Source organism: Oncorhynchus clarkii, chromosome 10 (assembly GCF_045791955.1).
Source record: "Oncorhynchus clarkii lewisi isolate Uvic-CL-2024 chromosome 10, UVic_Ocla_1.0, whole genome shotgun sequence".
Classification (NCBI taxonomy): Eukaryota; Metazoa; Chordata; class Actinopteri; order Salmoniformes; family Salmonidae; genus Oncorhynchus; species Oncorhynchus clarkii.
Window position 1 is genome coordinate 76,996,967 of NC_092156.1, and position 22,965 is coordinate 77,019,931.

The 22,965-nt window shown below is 45.7% G+C and overlaps 2 protein-coding genes across 4 annotated transcripts in view; both read left to right on the forward strand.

Annotated features, from left to right (window-relative positions):
* The first annotated feature begins 31 nt into the window (after positions 1–31).
* On the forward strand, positions 32–9,305 carry LOC139419153 (large ribosomal subunit protein uL6). 3 transcript variants are annotated; one of them, XM_071169128.1, is made up of 8 exons: positions 32–90; positions 909–955; positions 1,363–1,478; positions 2,854–2,949; positions 3,375–3,507; positions 4,030–4,110; positions 5,708–5,816; positions 9,130–9,305. In XM_071169128.1, the coding sequence occupies exons 2-7, from the start codon at positions 910–912 to the stop codon at positions 5,812–5,814; spliced, it is 579 nt and encodes a 192-aa protein (XP_071025229.1). In that variant the 5' UTR covers positions 32–90; position 909; the 3' UTR covers positions 5,815–5,816; positions 9,130–9,305. The 3 variants fall into 3 exon arrangements, with proteins under 3 accessions (XP_071025229.1, XP_071025231.1, XP_071025230.1); XM_071169130.1 differs by having other exon boundaries at positions 74–100; XM_071169129.1 differs by having other exon boundaries at positions 79–162.
* A 3,727-nt stretch (positions 9,306–13,032) lies between these two features.
* LOC139419155 (replication factor C subunit 1-like) overlaps positions 13,033–22,965 on the forward strand; it is an 86,427-nt gene continuing 76,494 nt past the window's right edge. Inside the window, exons 1-3 of the mRNA XM_071169131.1 lie at positions 13,033–13,158; positions 14,025–14,174; positions 15,646–15,718. Coding sequence (XP_071025232.1) covers positions 13,156–13,158; positions 14,025–14,174; positions 15,646–15,718 — 226 coding nt within the window. The 5' untranslated portion in view covers positions 13,033–13,155. The remainder of the gene's footprint in view (positions 13,159–14,024; positions 14,175–15,645; positions 15,719–22,965) is intronic.

Genomic DNA, 22,965 nt, shown 5'->3' on the forward strand with positions numbered 1-22,965 from the left:
ACGCGTAGCGCCGTGATGGCGTAAGCACGTACGAAGACTACAATTGCGTGCTGACGTCTTTCCTTCGTCCTTTCCTCTACTACCGGCGAGGTAAGAAATGGTGGATAACGTTTCTATCGCTGAAAATCAAACTCCATCTGTGTTCCTCGATATCTAAAACGCGTAATTTTTCACCTTTACGAATTTGCTATATGTATATTGACGTTTCGCATTTGTTATTTCCACCCCCAAAACCAGTCACTATAACTATATATAGTTTGTTTTGCCACCCACCCCTCTATCCTAGGCCGCAGTCGCCCCCCTATGCCTGCCTATCCGTCTTTTTAGTAGCCAGGGCAACGTGAATAATGCTCAATGTGTGTAACATATAACGTTGGTCTTGTGTGTACATGGTCGCATTGTTTCAGACCGTTTTAATTACATGTGTAGGTTATAAAAGTTGTTTGCCATTGGGAGGAGGGAGAGGGGGGGACAGTGTTCATGACTCGCTATCTGACTGGTTAGTTGCATGCCTGTCTGTTATAGTTGACTAGTTTCCTTCTGCGTCTTTTAATTAACGTTTAACGTTAAGGGTTTCATTTGGACAGTCAACTGGATGTACCGGGTTATGACATTGTTAACAACGAGTTACCTAAATATGACAGCCGTGTAAACACACACACTCATGATGATGCGAGATACCTGCCTGACGTTAGTTAACTAAAGTTAAAACTCGTCCTGAAATGCCCAGTTCGCTCCGTAACGTTAGTTGGTTAATATAATGTATTGTAATCGTCAACTCCACCTAACTTGACTCTCTGTCTAACCCCAGAATGATCTCAGTAACCAGTTCGCTCCGTAACGTTAGTTGGTTAATATAATGTATTGTAATCGTCAACTCCACCTAACTTGACTCTGTCTAACCCCAGAATGAAGACCATTCTCAGTAACCAGACTGTGGATATCCCCGACGGTGGTAAGTTTAACTCCAACAAATCCGCTGTTCATTTACTGAACCATCCAACATGTTGATAACCGTGGAATCTATCAATGGACTAATCAAGGAATAGTTTTTTTAACCAGACTATAGAGTCAAATGTTTACCTATGTTGCCTAGTGAGTTATTGGTTCAGCCCCCCTAACTTATTAATGCCATTCTGTTGGTAATAGACCGCTAAGTTACTGTAGTCTGTCTCTGGCTGGCATCCTCAAGAGGCATCGCTGGTGCCGGTCTTCATCAATCCAGCATTTTAGCCTGACTATAGTTGGGTTTTAATGCTATATATTCTAGTGGTGTGGTTAAGATTGTCTAGCTCGTTACTGGTTCAGTGTGTGTGTGTGTGTCTGACCCCTGTTGTCTCTGCCGTGCCCCCCCCCCCCCAGTCGAGGTGAGGCTGAAGGGACGGACTGTCATCGTCAAGGGTCCCCGGGGGGTTCTCCGCAGGGAGTTCAACCACATCAACCTGGAACTCAGCCTGTTGGGGAAGACGCACAAAAAGGTAGGCTTGTCTATAGAAAGTACTTGGCGATGGGCGTCATCCTACACTTCAATGCACTGGTACTCATCATGCCCAGGGCTCTAAAGGGGGGGGGGGGGTACTGTGTGACTATGGGGTGGGGGGGGGTCTCCCAGATAACTGTTGTAATGACGAGGCTTGGCTGTATCGTTGTTTCAGAGAGCGCCTCTAGAGAAACAAGTGAGTGTCCCGGCGATTCCCGTTAGCGTCACGGTTGCACCAAAACTACAGCAAAAAAATAAACGTCTTGCTTTGTAAGTCGGGTCAGAAGATGGGACCTAATATGTGGTGGGAAACCTAAGGGTCAGAAGATGGGACCTAATATGTGGTGGGAAACCTAAGGGTCAGAAGATGGGACCTAATATGTGGTGGGAAACCTAAGGGTCAGAAGATGGGACCTAATATGTGGTTTGAAACCTAAGGGTCAGAAGATGGGACCTAATATGTGGTTTGAAACTTAAAGGAAGAGACTCTTTAATGTGTATTTAATATAAACATCTTTTAAACAACCAGCTGCAGAGGAGATGCTGCCCTGTCGCTGGGCCGCCCTGTCGCTGGGCCGCCCTGTCGCTGGGCCGCCCTGTCGCTAGGCATGGAAAAGAACTGAATACATGGTTCCTTATATAGTGAGAGGTATTAATGCCATCCTGTTGTTTACGGCAGGGTAGCCTAGTGGTTAGAGCGTTGGACTAGTAACCGGAAGGTTGCAAGTTCAAACCCCCGAGCTGACAAGGAACAAATCTGTAGTTCTGCCCCTGAACAGGCAGTTAACCCACTGTTCCTAGGCCGTCATTGAAAATAAATAAACATTCTTAACTGACTTGCCTGGTTAAATAAAAACACAACAGGTGTTTCGACAAGCAACAGTTTCCTGAGCTTTGTGTGTTTTTAGGGTGCAGACACACCAGGAGTGAAAGGCATGACGGCCAACACACAACATGTCTCTTCAAGTTACACAACCCCTGATTCTGCCAGCCACACATTACCTGCTGATTTTAACGTTTTAAATCTTCCTATAGTGATTTCCCATCATGCATTCATAAACCCCTGTCGTTGACCATTTTGTTTACATTTTTTGTTACGTCCTGTTACCTCATTGGCTAGCTACCAACCTGGTAACTTTTGGCTGATCCAATCATGTGGAGACACAGAAGGAAACCACCTGATCGTTGCTTTTTCTCTCCCTGGAATTAACTGATTTAATGGTGTCGTGAAGCGTTGCTAACTGACAGTTCTGCTGGTAAATCAAATGTATTTATAAAGCCCCTTCTTACATCAGGTGTGTGTCTCTCCTCTGTACATCAGCTGATATCTCAAAGTGCTGTACAGAAACATCTCTCCCCTCTCTGTGTTCCAGCTGCGTGTGGATAAATGGTGGGGCAACAGGAAGGAGCTGGCCACAGTCAGGACCATCTGCAGTCACGTCCAGAACATGATCAAGGGAGTCACCATGGTGAGTGTTGACCCTACTGTTAGTTACCATGGTGAGTGACACTGACTCCAGACCAGCTGACTGCTTGTTGCCGTACCAGACACTGACTCCAGACCAGCTGATAAATACCCTGACTGTTTGTTGCCGTACCAGACACTGACTCCAGACCAGCTGATAAATACCCTGACTGTTTGTTGCTGTACCAGACACTGACTCCAGACCAGCTGATAAATACCCTGACTGTTTGTTGCTGAACCAGACACTGACTCCAGACGTTCTAGGACCCCTCTCTCTGTTCTAGGACCCCCTCTCTCTGTTCTAGGACCCCTCTCTCTGTTCTAGGACCCCTCTCTCTGTTCTAGGACCCCTCTCTCTGTTCTAGGACCCCTCTCTCTGTTCTAGGACCCCTCTCTTCGTTCTTTTAACCCTCTCTCTCCTCTCTCCAGGGTTTCCGCTATAAGATGCGCTCGGTGTACGCCCATTTCCCCATCAACGTTGTGATGCAGGAGAGTGGAGCTCTGGTGGAGATCAGGAACTTCCTGGGGGAGAAATACATCCGTCGGGTCCGCATGAGACAGGGTGAGTCTGGGGGGGAGGAAGAGTCTGGGACGGGTGGGGGGCGAGTCTGGGACCGGGTGAGTCACGGGGACGTGACTGGGGGGGGGGGGGGGGGGAGTCTGGGGGGGGTGGGGGGGCGAGTCGGGGGGGGGGGGACATGACAGGGCGAGTCTTCGGACGGGACAGGGCCACCAGTTATTTTTAAACCAGTGTTTAACGAGCACTTCCCATTGGCCAGTCTAGTGCATATAGACAACGGTAGGCAGGTTTCAGAGCAGCACACCACTTTGAGCTGGAGGCGCTATGAATAAACGGGCTACTCAATGGATTGAAACGCTGTTTTGATTCATCTTTTCAGATGGTTCTCGTGGTTCTAACCTAACTACCTGTAGAGGAATCCTCTGTAGAAGCCTGGAGCATTTACAAGCTCTAGCTTCAGGATGTGTGGCCATTTCCAATGCAGAGATGCCTGGCTGACGGTCTCCTCTCTGTCTCGTCTCTCTGTCTTGTCTCTCTGTCTGTCTCCCTGTCTCTCTCTCTCAGGTGTGTCCTGTGCCGTGTCTGCAGCCCAGAAGGATGAGTTGATTCTGGAGGGAAACGATATTGAGCTGGTGTCTAACTCTGGTGAGGCGACACCCCCCCCCCCCCCCTAGTCGTAGTGTTTCCTTCACAGACAGACCCAGACACTAGCCACCGCCAGACCTGTCCCTGTGTATAATTACCCAGCTACCCCCTCTGTTCTCTCTCCCAGTCTGATGTCCTGGTGTTTCCTTCAGACCCTGTGTATTATTACCCAGATACCCCCTCTGTTCTCTCTCCCGGTCTGATGTCCTAGTGTTTCCTTCATACCCTGTGTATTATTACCCAGATACCCCCTCTGTTCTCTCTCCCAGTCTGATGTCCTGGTGTTTCCTTCAGACCCTGTGTATTATTACCCAGATACCCCCTCTGTTCTCTCTCCCGGTCTGATGTCCTAGTGTTTCCTTCATACCCTGTGTATTATTACCCAGATACCCCCTCTGTTCTCTCTCCCAGTCTGATGTCCTGGTGTTTCCTTCAGACCCTGTGTATTATTACCCAGATACCCCCTCTGTTCTCTCTCCCAGTCTGATGTCCTGGTGTTTCCTTCAGACCCTGTGTATTATTACCCAGATACCCCCTCTGTTCTCTCTCCCAGTCTGATGTCCTGGTGTTTCCTTCAGACCCTGTGTATTATTACCCAGATACCCCCTCTGTTCTCTCTCCCAGTCTGATGTCCTGGTGTTTCCTTCAGACCCTGTGTATTATTACCCAGATACCCCCTCTGTTCTCTCTCCCAGTCTGATGTCCTGGTGTTTCCTTCAGACCCTGTGTATTATTACCCAGATACCCCCTCTGTTCTCTCTCCCAGTCTGATGTCCTGGTGTTTCCTTCAGACCCTGTGTATTATTACCCAGATACCCCCTCTGTTCTCTCTCCCAGTCTGATGTCCTAGTGTTTCCTTCAGACCCTGTGTATTATTACCCAGATACCCCCTCTGTTCTCTCTCCCAGTCTGATGTCCTAGTGTTTCCTTCAGACCCTGTGTATTATTACCCAGATACCCCCTCTGTTCTCTCTCCCAGTCTGATGTCCTAGTGTTTCCTTCAGACCCTGTGTATTATTACCCAGATACCCCCTCTGTTCTCTCTCCCAGTCTGATGTCCTGGTGTTTCCTTCAGACCCTGTGTATTATTACCCAGATACCCCCTCTGTTCTCTCTCCCAGTCTGATGTCCTGGTGTTTCCTTCATACCCTGTGTATTATTACCCAGATACCCCCTCTGTTCTCTCTCCCTGTCTGATGTTCTTAGTGTTTATTCTACGAATACATCTGTAATGATGCCTCTTCTCCCTCTATTTACCTCTTACAGCATCACTGTGGGATTCTAGAATGTTGTGACTGGGGTTCTAGAATGTTGTGTCTGGGATTCTAGAATGTTGTGTCTGGGATTCTAGAATGTTGTGTCTGGGATTCTAGAATGTTGTGTCTGGGATTCTAGATTCTTAGGTGTATAGCCTTTTCTCCTTCTATAACCGGATTGTCTCTCTCTCTCAATTCTGAGTGGTAGTGATGCTGTCTGTCCCCTCTCTCCCATCCTCCCCTCTCCTAGCTCTAACTAGTTGCGTGTATATTGACCTCTTGTGACCCTCCAAGCTGTCGTACCCTGCTCACCACCCCAGCCTCTCTCTCCTCCCTTCCAGCCGCTCTCATCCAGCAAGCCACCACGGTCAAAAACAAGGATATCAGGAAGTTCCTGGACGGAATCTACGTGTCTGAGAAGGGAACGGTGGTCCAGAAAGAGGATTAGAGGTTAGAATTACCCAGAGTCTGTCTGTCTGATGTCCACACCGTGTCAGTCAATGCATGTTGTAATGCTGCACTTTGAAAACCCCCTTTTTTTATGCTGTAATCTTTCTGACACGCAAGGCTTTAACCAACGTTAGAGAAATGATACGCCTGTAACCTGCGTTATGGGCCGTATTAGAGACCTGAAGTTTGAACTGAACCTCGTGCCCCATTTTGTTTTTTTACTCTTAACAGTTGTTCTCTCGCTCTCTCTCCTCTTGTTCTCTCTCTCCTCTTGTTCTCTCTCTCCTCTTGTTCTCTCTCTCCTCTTGTTCTCTCTCTCCTCTTGTTCTCTCGCTCCTCTTGTTCTCTCGCTCCTCTTGTTCTCTCGCTCCTCTTGTTCTCTCTCTCCCTCTCCTCTTGTTCTCTCTCTCCCTCTCCTCTTGTTCTCTCTCTCCCTCTCCTCTTGTTCTCTCTCTCCCTCTCCTCTCGTTCTCTCTCTCCCTCTCCTCTTGTTCTCTCTCTCTCTCTCTCCTCTTGTTCTCTCTCTCCCTCTCCTCTTGTTCTCTCTCTCCCGCTCCTCTTGTTCTCTCTCTCCCGCTCCTCTTGTTCTCTCGCTCCTCTTGTTCTATCTCTCCTCTTGTTCTATCTCTCCTCTTGTTCTCTCTCTCCTCTTGTTCTCTCTCTCCTCTTGTTCTCTCTCTCCTCTTGTTCTCTCTCTCCTCTTGTTCTCTCTCTCCTCTTGTTCTCCCTCTCCTCTTGTTCTCCCTCTCTCTCCTCTTGTTCTCTCTCTCTTGTTCTCTCTCTCTTGTTCTCTCTCTCTCGTTCTCTCTCTCTCGTTCTCTCTCTCTCTCTCCTCTTGTTCTCTCTCTCCCTCTCCTCTTGTTCTCTCTCTCCCGCTCCTCTTGTTCTCTCTCTCCCGCTCCTCTTGTTCTCTCTCTCCTCTTGTTCTCTCTCTCCTCTTGTTCTCTCTCTCCTCTTGTTCTCCCTCTCCTCTTGTTCTCCCTCTCTCTCCTCTTGTTCTCTCTCTCTTGTTCTCTCTCTCTTGTTCTCTCTCTCTCGTTCTCTCTCTCTCGTTCTCTCTCTCTCTCGTTCTCTCTCTCTCGTTCTCTCTCTCTCTCTCCTCTCGTTCTCTCTCTCCCTCTCCTCTTGTTCTCTCTCTCCCGCTCCTCTTGTTCTCTCTCTCCCGCTCCTCTTGTTCTCTCTCTCCCGCTCCTCTTGTTCTCTCTCTCCCGCTCCTCTTGTTCTCTCTCTCCCGCTCCTCTTGTTCTCTCTCTCCCGCTCCTCTTGTTCTCTCTCTCCCGCTCCTCTTGTTCTCTCTCTCCCGCTCCTCTTGTTCTCTCTCTCCCGCTCCTCTTGTTCTCTCTCTCCCGCTCCTCTTGTTCTCTCTCTCCCGCTCCTCTTGTTCTCTCTCTCCCGCTCCTCTTGTTCTCTCTCTCCCGCTCCTCTTGTTCTCTCTCTCCCGCTCCTCTTGTTCTCTCTCTCCCGCTCCTCTTGTTCTCTCTCTCCCGCTCCTCTTGTTCTCTCTCTCCCGCTCCTCTTGTTCTCTCTCTCTCGCTCCTCTTGTTCTCTCTCTCTCGCTCCTCTTGTTCTCTCTCTCCCGCTCCTCTTGTTCTCTCTCCTCTTGTTCTCTCTCCTCTTGTTCTCTCTCTCCCGCTCCTCTGGTTCTCTCTCCCTCTCCTCTGGTTCTCTCTCTGCCGCTCCTCTTGTTCTCTCTCTCCCGCTCCTCTGGTTCTCTCCCTCTCCTCTTGTTCTCTCTCTCCCGCTCCTCTGGTTCTCTCTCTGCCGCTCCTCTTGTTCTCTCTCTCCCGCTCCTCTTGTTCTCTCTCTCCCGCTCCTCTTGTTCTCTCTCTCTCGCTCCTCTTGTTCTCTCTCTCTCGCTCCTCTTGTTCTCTCTCTCCCTCTCCTCTTGTTCTCTCTCCTCTTGTTCTCTCTCCTCTTGTTCTCTCTCTCCCTCGTCTTGCTCTCCCTCTCCTCTTGTTCTCTCTCTGCCGCTCCTCTTGTTCTCTCTCTCCCGCTCCTCTGGTTCTCTCTGCCGCTCCTCTGGTTCTCTCTCTGCCGCTCCTCTTGTTCTCTCTCTCCCGCTCCTCTGGTTCTCTCTCTCCCGCTCCTCTGGTTCTCTCTCTCCCTCTCCTCTTGTTCTCTCTCTCCCGCTCCTCTTGTTCTCTCTCTCCCGCTCCTCTGGTTCTCTCTCTGCCGCTCCTCTTGTTCTCTCTCTCTCGCTCCTCTTGTTCTCTCTCTCTCGCTCCTCTTGTTCTCTCTCTCTCGCTCCTCTTGTTCTCTCTCTCTCGCTCCTCTTGTTCTCTCTCTCCCTCTCCTCTTGTTCTCTCTCCTCTTGTTCTCTCTCCTCTTGTTCTCTCTCCTCTTGTTCTCTCTCCTCTTGTTCTCTCTCTCGCTCCTCTTGTTCTCTCTCTCCCTCCTCTTGTTCTCTCTCTCCCGCTCCTCTTGTTCTCTCTCTCTCGCTCCTCTTGTTCTCTCTCTCTCGCTCCTCTTGTTCTCTCTCTCCTCTTGTTCTCTCTCCTCTTGTTCTCTCTCCTCTTGTTCTCTCTCCTCTTGTTCTCTCTCTCCCTCCTCTTGCTCTCTCTTGTTCTCTCTCTGCCGCTCCTCTTGTTCTCTCTCTCCCGCTCCTCTGGTTCTCTCTCCCTCTCCTCTTGTTCTCTCTCTGCCGCTCCTCTTGTTCTCTCTCTCCCGCTCCTCTGGTTCTCTCTCTCCCTCTCCTCTTGTTCTCTCTCCCGCTCCTCTGGTTCTCTCTCTCCCGCTCCTCTGGTTCTCTCTCTCCCGCTCCTCTTGTTCTCTCTCTCCCGCTCCTCTTGTTCTCTCTCTCCCGCTCCTCTTGTTCTCTCTCTCCCGCTCCTCTTGTTCTCTCTCTCCCGCTCCTCTTGTTCTCTCTCTCCCGCTCCTCTTGTTCTCTCTCTCTCGCTCCTCTTGTTCTCGCTCCTCTTGTTCTCGCTCCTCTTGTTCTCGCTCCTCTTGTTCTCTCTCTCCCGCTCCTCTTGTTCTCTCTCTCTCGCTCCTCTTGTTCTCTCTCTCTCGCTCCTCTTGTTCTCTCTCTCCCTCTTGTTCTCTCTCTCCCTCTTGTTCTCTCTCTCCCTCTTGTTCTCTCTCTCCCTCTTGTTCTCTCTCTCCCTCTTGTTCTCTCTCTCCCTCTTGTTCTCTCTCTCTCTCTCCTCTTGTTCTCGCTCCTCTTGTTCTCTCTCTCTCTCTCCTCTTGTTCTCTCTCTCTCTCTCCTCTTGTTCTCGCTCCTCTTGTTCTCTCTCCCTCTCCTCTTGTTCTCTCTCCCTCTCCTCTTGTTCTCTCTCTCTCGCTCCTCTTGTTCTCTCTCTCTCTCTCCTCCAGCCACTCTGATCCAACAAGTCACCACGGTCAAGAAGGACATCAGGAAGTTCCTGGATCTACGTCAGTGAGAAGAGACCGTTGTGGCGGAACAGGCGGACGAATAACCCAATCAGATGCATCTCTGGAACTCACTATTGACCAATAAAATCCCTCCCCTTTTTTTCAACGACACCCCACATCCTGTGTTTGTGGTTCCTATTGGCTGGTTCATGTAGTTCAAACCAAGCTGGTCATTCCTCTTCTTCCTGTTAGTCAACCCATTTTGGGCGTCGCACCCACAGATCACGTTAAATTACTTATGCTTAGTTCATAACCATGTGGGAATTTACCACATACGACTGGGATAAATCTACTAGAAGGGCCCTCCCAACTGGTAATCTACTAGTGGGAATTTACCATAGACTGGGATAAATCTACTAGAAGGGCCCTCCCAACTGGTAATCTACTAGTGGGAATTTACCATAGACTGGGAGAAATCTACTAGAAGGGCCCTCCCAACTGGTAATCTACTAGTGGGAATTTACCATAGACTGGGATAAATCTACTAGAAGGGCCCTCCCAACTGGTAATCTACTAGTGGGAATTTACCATAGACTGGGATAAATCCACTAGAAGGGCCCTCCCAATTGGTAATCTACTAGTGGGAATTTACCATAGACTGGGATAAATCCACTAGAAGGGCCCTCCCAACTGGTAATCTACTAGTGGGAATTTACCATAGACTGGGATAAATCCACTAGAAGGGCCCTCCCAACTGGTAATCTACTAGTGGGAATTTACCATAGACTGGGATAAATCCACTTGAAGGGCCCTCCCAATTGGTAATCTACTAGTGGGGGAAGCTATCATCCTGAGCGCTCGCTTCTCCCACATGGTGACCTCTGACCTCACCTGCTTTTTAGGGCAGATAATATGCAACAAAAAAACATGGAAAAACATTTGATTTTATTTTTAACAGTCTGTTTACAAAGCAGATGGATTGCGACACGGTTCGTTAACCATTAGCCAATCCGGAGTTTCTCATGAGTTCAAGTCAGGTGAAGGCATCCAGCTGTTATTTATGCCTTCACAAACTGGTAAATTCCAACATCCCACTTGGGTGTGAATGCAGCAGGAAATACTGAATTTAGAATTCTATTGTTACACCCACAAATCCCGTCTCTGGTTCCTATTGGCTGACATGTTATAGTGCATTCTAACAGGTAATATCAGACCAATCGAGCGCTCTGGGGGGGGGGGGGAGTTTCCCTGAGGTACACGTCTAGGATCAGCTTCCCCTCATCTTAACCGTTAGTGTGAAAGATGAATAACTGACCCCAGATCAGAGTCTTAGCGACAACTGCACCCCTGTCTATAACAACGATCAAGTTAGTTATCGGTTTCCACTTCTACGTGGATAACGACCCTAGAATTTGTTCTTAACTGGTCAAATAAAATAACTGTCCTGATATAAATTAATATGTAGTCTTTTAAGACTTTTTTTTTTTTTGGGGGGGGGGGGGGTGTTCTAAAATAAGGTGTAATTGTTTTAAGAAAGTCATACCAAGGATCATTTAACTACTCAAATGTCTTGTTTTGGGAACCCCTTCATTTGAGACATTGGCCTTTACTACCGTAGCCCATAGAAATACATTGAATAACACAACAGACGTTTTATATATTTTTTACTATAAGGTTGCCCTCTTTATCTAGGAGATGTGAGAAAAGCTCAGGATATTATTACAGGAACTAAGTCTGAAGCTTAGTTCCTGTTCAGAGGGCTGCAATGTTATAGAGCGTTTGGATATTAGTCGTGTGTCTGTCAGAAAGATCTGCAAAGTGTTTGAAAACAGACAATTAAAAAGTAAGAAGAATCCTGTGAAAACAATACAAGGTACGTCAAGTCTCAGTGTTCAAGTCTCAGTGTGACCTCAGAACAGGGACTGGTAGGTACGTCATGGAGGATCCCATCAGTGTTCAAGTCTCAGTGTCACCTCAGAACAGGGACTGGTAGGTAGGTCATGTTACCTCAGAACAGGGACTGGTAGGTACGTCATGGAGGATCCCATCAGTGTCACCTCAGAACAGGGACTGGTAGGTACGTCATGGAGGATCCCATCAGTGTCACCTTAACAGGGACTGGTAGGTACGTCATGTTACCTCAGAACAGGGACTGGTAGGTACGTCATGGAGGATCCCATCAGTGTCACCTCAGAACAGGGACTGGTAGGTACGTCATGTAGGATCCCATCAGTGTTACCTTAACAGGGACTGGTAGGTACGTCATGTTACCTCAGAACAGGGACTGGTAGGTACGTCATGGAGGATCCCATCAGTGTTACCTCAGAACAGGGACTGGTAGGTACGTCATGGAGGATCCCATCAGTGTCACCTCAGAACAGGGACTGGTAGGTACGTGTGTGTGTTTCTGGGTAATAGGATATCTCTGTTCGTCACGGTCCTTTCCTGGTCGTGGGAAAGAGGTGAGAGTGGTGGCAGGTCTTTAAACTGGACGTCTGTCTAGTTGTCGGCGTCTGTGTCGTTGGGACCGTTCACATTCGCACACACAACATTTACAAAGGTAACAGACTTCCCTCGTTATTACATAAAATACAAAATCGAAAAATATTTTGAAGAAAAAATTATCTTAACACACAGCTTTGTACCTGCGTCAAAAGGGGTGTGTAGACACGCGTGTAAACGTTGTAAAAAGGCCATATCAATTAAATAAAGTTTTGGAGCAGTTTACCTGAGCTAGAATACGAATTCTCGTCTTTATAAACTGTGCTGGCTGTGTCCTCATCAATGAAACACATTGAGGCGTAGCTTCCGGGTCGTATTCATTACGAAAACACTTTAAGAACCAAGCATTCCACTACACCCGCAATAACATCTGATAAATATGTGTGTATGTGACCGATCATATTTGATTTGCACCGTTTTCCCTTTAAACAACCAAACGGAAGCAAACCGATCAGAACGAGAGTTTTCTATTGGACAAATGCAGGGTGGGTTCCTCCCCGTTTCGTTCCGTTTGCTTCCGTTTAATCAACTTTATGCAACAGAATCGGCGTAATGAATACACGAAACCGCCTGTTTTCAATGTGGAGAGATACGATTTAAATATATATTTATTAATTATTATTAACACAACAATTGCAAAAAAACACAAATATAGAAACAAGAGTACATAAACCTAACAGACAGAGGTATTACATATCAATATTCATTTTCAATTTGTTAAATACTTTTACGGTGCGTATTGCTTTTTTGTTTTTACATTTACTGATCATTTCTAAATAATATTTAAATTATTTAAGAGAGAATGTGAAGCAAAGAGTTTGTTCTCTTCATTTTATGGATAAAGAATATTCCATGAAAGATAAACACATGAACAATGAACGTTAAATCAGGGTCCCATATCACCTGGATCAATATAAAACATACTATCAGAGTGTCTCAGGATGAACATGTGGAGAGATCCTATGCTACTAGTAGCCTCCTGCTAGAGATATGCATAAACATCTCCGGTAGATGTGTCGCACTGCTGTGCTTTATCTTGGTCAGGGTCGCAGTTATAAATGAGAACTTGTTCTCAACTGGCCTACATGGTTACATAAAGGAGAAATAAATTAAATAAACATCTCCGATATATAAAGTGTTTATTCTCAAAGTTGCCGGGATGTGACGTGTCCTACTTATACCGGTACATTCGTAACAACTTAAACTTACATTATATAATTAAAAAAAGAAACGTCACGTAACAAATCAACCATTTTGTCTGTTGTTGTTGATTAAATTCGACACTCTTATTGACGTCCACACATTAAAAACGACTTGATGCCTGATGAGTGAAACAACGACTAAAACGCCACCTGCTGGAGGGAGACACGTTTTCCCCCGACATGGGCCTCCCTCTTCCACTTCCTCTTCCGCTCTGATCACACTTCGCGCCAAGGAGGATTTGTTATTTTTTTAAAGGAGCTGCTAGTGTAAACTAGTCTCGTCACGATCAATAAGAAAAACTATTTTATTTTGTCGTGGATTATGGTAAGTCACGGCGTCTATGCATCGTAGGTCCAAATCAACAACTCATTCCCTGACAACAGCAACAACACAAGTGATAAGTGATTCAGTATTGCATAGAAACGCATGTCAGCTAACGTTAGGACGCATGTTAGTGTTTTAGAGGACGCACGAATGTACCGAGTAAACTAGTTAAGCCAACTAGATCCCAACCCGTAGTTGCCCTATTTGGTTGTTTCAGTAGGATTTCTAGCTAACTCACTAGCTATCATGCTAATGAAAACAATGCATGAAGCTGACTATCTTTGCAAGTCAGTTGTTTACATGGCAAACAGCAAAGCGACAGTCGTCTTGTCAATACTGACAACAAAATTATGGCACCAAGTGGCATTTTTACATGGGCAGATCACAAAGATAAAATATGCGATGGTAGTAGAACTACAGCAACTCATGCAGCTAAATTGGGCTCCCGAAATGGCGCAGCTCTCTTAGGCAACTGCAGTCCCTGGTTCGAATCCAGGCCGCATCACATCCGGCCGTGATTGGGAGTCCCATAGGGTCGCGCAGTTTTTGCCCACCGTAGTCCGGGGTAGGCCGTTAATTAACTGATTTGCCTAGTTAAGTAAAGTTTAAATATAAAGTATGTGATTGTACCAGAACTAGATACTGTATCTATCTGTCCACGCAACATTTCGCTCATGTGTGACGTAGCAATGCATGTCTTCAAATCAACTGTCATTTAACGTCTAGGATAGATCCCAAATTACACCGTATTCCTATACAGTGCACTATTTACTTTTAACCAGAGCCCTGTAGTGCATTATATAGGGAATAGGGTGTCAATTAGGCTCAGTGGACTCATTTACCCCCCCCACCCCTTCCATTCTAAGGACATCAGGCGGTTCTTTGTATCAAGCAAACCCGCAGCACAGAAACCATCTCAGGATGGAACCCTCAACACAGAGAAGGAGTCCACGAAGAAGAAGAAGCAATCTGTCTCAACAGACGAAGAAGTGAAGAAGAAGAAACCTGCCACCAAGGTATTTATTATAAACCAGAGTCTCTAGTCAGTGAACTGGTCGACCACCAAGGTATTAATATAAACCAGAGTCTCTAGTCAGTGAACTGGTCGACCACCAAGGTATTAATATAAACCAGAGTCTCTAGTCAGTGAACTGGTCTACCACCAAGGTATTAATATAAACCAGAGTCTCTAGTCAGTGAACTGGTCGACCACCAAGGTATTAATATAAACCAGAGTCTCTAGTCAGTGAACTGGTCGACCACCAAGGTATTAATATAAACCAGAGTCTCTAGTCAGTGAACTGGTCGACCACCAAGGTATTAATATAAACCAGAGTCTCTAGTCAGTGAACTGGTCGACCACCAAGGTATTTATTATAAACCAGAGTCTCTAGTCAGTGAACTGGTCGACCACCAAGGTATTAATATAAACCAGAGTCTCTAGTCAGTGAACTGGTCGACCACCAAGGTATTAATATAAACCAGAGTCTCTAGTCAGTGAACTGGTCGACCACCAAGGTATTAATATAAACCAGAGTCTCTAGTCAGTGAACTGGTCGACCACCAAGGTATTAATATAAACCAGAGTCTCTAGTCAGTGAACTGGTCGACCACCAAGGTATTTATTAATATAAACCAGAGTCTCTAGTCAGTGAACTGGTCGACCACCAAGGTATTAATATAAACCAGAGTCTCTAGTCAGAGAACTGGTCGACCACCAAGGTATTAATATAAACCAGAGTCTCTAGTCAGTGAACTGGTCGACCACCAAGGTATTAATATAAACCAGAGTCTCTAGTCAGTGAACTGGTCGACCACCAAGGTATTAATATAAACCAGAGTCTCTAGTCAGTGAACTGGTCGACCACCAAGGTATTTATTATAAACCAGAGTCTCTAGTCAGTGAACTGGTCGACCACCAAGGTATTTATTATTATAAACCAGAGTCTCTAGTCAGTGAACTGGTCGGCGCTAGCTTCTATAGCCACAAAGTGCTAAATCCCACCTATTTCTACACTTTCTTAACCCCAACCACACTGCTACGCTCACGACTTCAATGACTATGATTATAATGACCATGGTGGTGAACAGGATGAGGATGATGATGATGATGATGATGAGGATGGTGGTGATGATGAGGATGATGGTGATGATGAGGATGATGGTGATGGTGGTGATGATGTGGATGGTGGTGATGGTGGTGAGGATGATGATGATGGTGGTGATGATGATAATGATGGTGGTGAGGAGGATGATGATGATGAGGATAATGATGATAATAATGATGGTGGTGAGGAGGATGATGATGAGGATAATAATGATGGTGGTGAGGAGGATGATGATGATGAGGATAATGATGGTGGTGAGGAAGCTGATGATGATGAGGATGATGATTAGGATAATGATGGTGGTGAGGAAGCTGATGATGATGATGATGATGATAATGATGGTGGTGAGGAGGATGATGATGAGGATGATGTGTTCCAGATCACCAGCCCCAAGGTGGAGAAGAAGAAGAAGAAGGACAATGAGAGAAAGAGGCGTGCTGTCATTGAGTCAGGTAATAATGATGACTGGACCTCTGACTGGTAATAATGATGACTGAACCTCTGACTGGTAATAATGATGACTGAACCTCTGGCTGGTAATAATGATGACTGGACCTCTGGGCCATTTAGTGGTCATTGAGTCAGGTAATAATGATGACTGAACCTCTGACTGGTAATAATGATGACTGAACCTCTGGCTGGTAATAATGATGACTGAACCTCTGACTGGTAATAATGATGACTGAACCTCTGACTGGTAATAATGATGACTGGACGTCTGACAGGTAATAATGATGACTGAACCTCTGACTGGTAATAATGATGACTGGACCTCTGTGGGCCATTTAGTGGTCATTGAGTCAGGTAATAATGATGACTGGACCTCTGACTGGTAATAATGATGACTGGACCTCTGACTGGTAATAATGATGACTGTCCCTCATGCTGGTAATAATGATGACTGGACCTCTGACTGGTAATAATGATGACTGGACCTCTGACTGGTAATAATGATGACTGGACGTCTGACAGGTAATAATGATGACTGAACCTCTGACTGGTAATAATGATGACTGGACCTCTGTGGGCCATTTAGTGGTCATTGAGTCAGGTAATAATGATGACTGGACCTCTGACTGGTAATAATGATGACTGTCCCTCTGTGGGACATTTAATGGTCATTGAGTCAGGTAATAATGATGACTGGACCTCTGGGCCATTTAATGGTCATTGAGTCAGGTAATAATGATGACTGTCCCTCTGTGGGACATTTAATGGGGCGGCAGGGTAGCCTAGTGGTTAGAGCGTTGGACTAGTAACCGGAAGGTTGCGAGTTCAAACCCCCGAGCTGAATTTGTTCTTAACTGACTTGCCTGGTTAAATAAAGGTAAAAAATGGTCATTGAGTCAGGTAATAATGATGACTGAACCTCTGACTGGTAATAATGATGACTGTCCCTCTGACTGGTAATAATGATGACTGAACCTCTGACTGGTAATAATGATGACTGAACCTCTGACTGGTAATAATGATGACTGAACCTCTGACTGGTAATAATGATGACTGAACCTCTGACTGGTAATAATGATGACTGTCCCTCTGACTGGTAATAATGATGACTGAACCTCTGGCTGGTAATAATGATGACTGAACCTCTGACTGGTAATAATGATGACTGGACCTCTGACTGGTAATAATGATGACTGAACCTCTGACTGGTAATAATGATGACTGAACCTCTGACTGGTAATAATGATGACTGCCCCTCTGGCTGGTAATAATGATGACTGGACCTCTGACTGGTAATAATGATGACTGGACCTCTGACTGGTAATAATGATGACTGGACCTCTGACTGGTAATAATGATGACTGAACCTCTGGCTGGTAATAATGATGACTGGACCTCTGACTGGTAATAATGATGACTGAACCTCTGACTGGTAATAATGATGCCTGGACCTCTGACTGGTAATAATGATGACTGAACCTCTGACTGGTAATAATGATGCCTGGACCTCTGACTGGTAATAATGATGACTGGACCTCTGACTGGTAATAATGATGACTGGACCTCTGACTGGTAATAATGATGCCTGGACCTCTGACTGGTAATAATGATGCCTGGACCTCTGACTGGTAATAATGATGCCTGGACCTCTGACTGGTAATAATGATGACTGAACCTCTGACTGGTAATAATGATGACTGAACCTCTGGCTGGTAATAATGATGACTGAACCTCTGACTGGTAATAATGATGACTGAACCTCTGACTGGTAATAATGATGACTGGACGTCTGACAGGTAATAATGATGACTGAACCTCTGACTGGTAATAATGATGACTGGACCTCTGTGGGCCATTTAGTGGTCATTGAGTCAGGTAATAATGATGACTGGACCTCTGACTGGTAATAATGATGACTGGACCTCTGACTGGTAATAATGATGACTGTCCCTCATGCTGGTAATAATGATGACTGGACCTCTGACTGGTAATAATGATGACTGGACCTCTGACTGGTAATAATGATGACTGGACGTCTGACAGGTAATAATGATGACTGAACCTCTGACTGGTAATAATGATGACTGGACCTCTGTGGGCCATTTAGTGGTCATTGAGTCAGGTAATAATGATGACTGGACCTCTGACTGGTAATAATGATGACTGTCCCTCTGTGGGACATTTAATGGTCATTGAGTCAGGTAATAATGATGACTGGACCTCTGGGCCATTTAATGGTCATTGAGTCAGGTAATAATGATGACTGTCCCTCTGTGGGACATTTAATGGGGCGGCAGGGTAGCCTAGTGGTTAGAGCGTTGGACTAGTAACCGGAAGGTTGCGAGTTCAAACCCCCGAGCTGAATTTGTTCTTAACTGACTTGCCTGGTTAAATAAAGGTAAAAAATGGTCATTGAGTCAGGTAATAATGATGACTGAACCTCTGACTGGTAATAATGATGACTGTCCCTCTGACTGGTAATAATGATGACTGAACCTCTGACTGGTAATAATGATGACTGAACCTCTGACTGGTAATAATGATGACTGTCCCTCTGACTGGTAATAATGATGACTGAACCTCTGGCTGGTAATAATGATGACTGAACCTCTGACTGGTAATAATGATGACTGGACCTCTGACTGGTAATAATGATGACTGAACCTCTGACTGGTAATAATGATGACTGAACCTCTGACTGGTAATAATGATGACTGCCCCTCTGGCTGGTAATAATGATGACTGGACCTCTGACTGGTAATAATGATGACTGGACCTCTGACTGGTAATAATGATGACTGGACCTCTGACTGGTAATAATGATGACTGGACCTCTGACTGGTAATAATGATGACTGAACCTCTGACTGGTAATAATGATGCCTGGACCTCTGACTGGTAATAATGATGACTGAACCTCTGACTGGTAATAATGATGCCTGGACCTCTGACTGGTAATAATGATGCCTGGACCTCTGACTGGTAATAATGATGCCTGGACCTCTGACTGGTAATAATGATGCCTGGACCTCTGACTGGTAATAATGATGACTGAACCTCTGACTGGTAATAATGATGACTGAACCTCTGACTGGTAATAGTGATGACTGCCCCTCTGGCTGGTAATAATGATGACTGAACCTCTGACTGGCTGGTAATAATGATGACTGAACCTCTGACTGGTAATAATGATGACTGAACCTCTGACTGGTAATAATGATGACTGGACCTCTGACTGGTAACAATGATGACTGCCCCTCTGGCTGGTAATAATGATGACTGAACCTCTGACTGGTAATAATGATGCCTGGACCTCTGACTGGTAATAATGATGACTGCCCCTCTGACTGGTAATAATGATGACTGGACCTCTGACTGGTAATAATGATGACTGGACCTCTGGCTGGTAATAATGATGACTGAACCTCTGACTGGTAATAATGATGACTGGACCTCTGACTGGTAATAATGATGCCTGGACCTCTGACTGGTAATAATGATGACTGGACCTCTGACTGGTAATAATGATGACTGAACCTCTAACTGGTAATAATGATGACTGAACCTCTGACTGGTAATAATGATGACTGAACCTCTGGCTGGTAATAATGATGACTGAACCTCTGACTGGTAATAATGATGACTGGACCTCTGACTGGTAATAATGATGACTGGACCTCTGGCTGGTAATAATGATGACTGAACCTCTGGCTGGTAATAATGATGACTGAACCTCTGACTGGTAATAATGATGACTGCCCCTCTGACTGGTAATAATGATGATGACTGAACCTCTGACTGGTAATAATGATGACTGAACCTCTGACTGGTAATAATGATGACTGTCCCTCTGACTGGTAATAATGATGACTGTCCCTCTGACTGGTAATAATGATGACTGCCCCTCTGGCTGGTAATAATTATGACTGCCCCTCTGACTGGTAATAATGATGACTGAACCTCTGACTGGTAATAATGACTGGTAATGATGACTGAACCTCTGACTGGTAATAATGACTGGTAATGATGACTGGACCTCTGACTGGTAATAATGACTGGTAATCATTATTATAATGATGACTGAACCTCTGACTGGTAATAATGATGACTGGACCTCTGACTGGTAATAATGATGACTGAACCTCTAACTGGTAATAATGATGACTGAACCTCTGACTGGTAATAATGATGACTGAACCTCTGGCTGGTAATAATGATGACTGAACCTCTGACTGGTAATAATGATGACTGGACCTCTGACTGGTAATAATGATGACTGAACCTCTGGCTGGTAATAATGATGACTGGACCTCTGGCTGGTAATAATGATGACTGAACCTCTGGCTGGTAATAATGATGACTGCCCCTCTGGCTGGTAATAATGATGACTGGACCTCTGACTGGTAATAATGATGACTGAACCTCTGGCTGGTAATAATGATGACTGGACCTCTGACTGGTAATAATGATGACTGAACCTCTGACTGGTAATAATGATGACTGAACCTCTGACTGGTAATAATGATGACTGCCCCTCTGACTGGTAATAATGATGACTGCCCCTCTGACTGGTAATAATGATGACTGCCCCTCTGGCTGGTAATAATGATGCCTGGACCTCTGACTGGTAATAATGATGACTGAACCTCTGACTGGTAATAATGATGCCTGGACCTCTGACTGGTAATAATGATGACTGAACCTCTGAATGGTAATAATGATGCCTGGACCTCTGACTGGTAATAATGATGACTGAACCTCTGACTGGTAATAATGATGACTGCCCCTCTGGCTGGTAATAATGATGACTGCCCCTCTGGCTGGTAATAATGATGACTGAACCTCTGACTGGTAATAATGATGACTGGACCTCTGGCTGGTAATAATGATGACTGAACCTCTGGCTGGTAATAATGATGACTGAACCTCTGACTGGTAATAATGATGACTGAACCTCTGACTGGTAATAATGATGACTGCCCCTCTGACTGGTAATAATGATGACTGAACCTCTGGCTGGTAATAATGATGACTGGACCTCTGACTGGTAATAATGATGACTGGACCTCTGGCTGGTAATAATGATGACTGAACCTCTGACTGGTAATAATGATGACTGGACCTCTGGCTGGTAATAATGATGACTGAACCTCTAACTGGTAATAATGATGACTGGACCTCTGGCTGGTAATAATGATGACTGCCCCTCTGACTGGTAATAATGATGACTGAACCTCTAACTGGTAATAATGATGACTGCCCCTCTGACTGGTAATAATGATGACTGAACCTCTGACTGGTAATAATGATGACTGAACCTCTGGCTGGTAATAATGATGACTGAACCTCTGACTGGTAATAATGATGACTGCCCCTCTGACTGGTAATAATGATGACTGAACCTCTGGCTGGTAATAATGATGACTGCCCCTCTGGCTGGTAATAATGATGACTGAACCTCTGACTGGTAATAATGATGACTGCCCCTCTGACTGGTAATAATGATGACTGAACCTCTGGCTGGTAATAATGATGACTGCCCCTCTGACTGGTAATAATGATGACTGCCCCTCTGTGCCATTTAATGGTCATTGAGTCGGGTAATAATGATGACTGCCCCTCTGACTGTGGAGGTATTACTGGCCCTGTGTTTTTAGAATGGGCCATTTAACGGTCGTTTCCAAATGAAATGTTTAACATTTTTATATCACCTTTATTTAACCAGGTAGGCTAGTTGACACCTAGCCTAGCTGGTTAAATAAAGTTGAGAACAAGTTCTCATTTGCAAATGAGCCGACATATATTCATGATTTAGGCTGAAACGCAACCTAACACAAGGTCAGAGGGTCGGGGGTCAGAGAGGCGAGGGTCGGGGGTCAAAGGGGCGGGGGTCATAATGATTTGCAGTAGACAGACACATAGTGTGTATGATTTGTCATGCTCAACATGTATAAATATGTCTCTGTGAGGTCAGAGGGGCGGGGGGTCAGAGGGGCGGGGGTCATAATGATTTGTCATGCTCAACATGTATAAATATGTCTCTGTGAGGTCAGGGGGTCAGAGGGGCAGGGGTCAGAGGGGCGGGGGTCATAATGATTTGTCATGCTCAACGTGTATAAATATGTCTCTGTGAGGTCAGAGAGGCGAGGGTCGGGGGTCAGAGGGTCGGGGGTCATAATGATTTGTCATGCTCAACATGTATAAATATGTCTCTGTGAGGTCAGAGGGGCGGGGGGTCATAATGATTTGTCATGCTCAACATGTATAAATATGTCTCTGTGAGGTCAGAGGGTCGGGGGTCATAATGATTTGTCATGCTCAACATGTATAAATATGTCTCTGTGAGGTCAGAGGGGCGGGGGGTCATAATGATTTTGTCATGCTCAACATGTATAAATATGTCTCTGTGAGGTCAGAGGGGCGGGGGGTCATAATGATTTTGTCATGCTCAACATGTATAAATATGTCTCTGTGAGGTCAGAGCGGCGGGGGTTAGAGGGGCGGGGGGTCAGAGGGGCGGGAGGTCAGAGGAGCGGGGGTCAGAGGGGCGGGGGGTCATAATGATTTTGTCATGCTCAACATGTATAAATATGTCTCTGTGAGGTCAGAGGGGCGGGGGGTCATAATGATTTTGTCATGCTCAACATGTATAAATATGTCTCTGTGAGGTCAGAGGGGCGGGGGATCATAATGATTTTGTCATGCTCAACATGTATAAATATGTCTCTGTGAGGTCAGAGGGGCGGGGGGTCATAATGATTTTGTCATGCTCAACATGTATAAATATGTCTCTGTGAGGTCAGAGGGGCGGGGGGTCATAATGATTTTGTCATGCTCAACATGTATAAATATGTCTCTGTGAGGTCAGAGGGGCGGGGGGTCATAATGATTTTGTCATGCTCAACATGTATAAATATGTCTCTGTGAGGTCAGAGGGGCGGGGGGTCATAATGATTTTGTCATGCTCAACATGTATAAATATGTCTCTGTGAGGTCAGAGGGGCGGGGGGTCAGAGGGTCAGGGGTCATAATGATTTTGTCATGCTCAACATGTATAAATATGTCTCTGTGAGGTCAGAGGGTCAGGGGTCATAATGATTTTGTCATGCTCAACATGTATAAATATGTCTCTGTGAGGTCAGAGGGGCGGGGGGTCATAATGATTTTGTCATGCTCAACATGTATAAATATGTCTCTGTGAGGTCAGAGGGGCGGGGGGTCATAATGATTTTGTCATGCTCAACATGTAT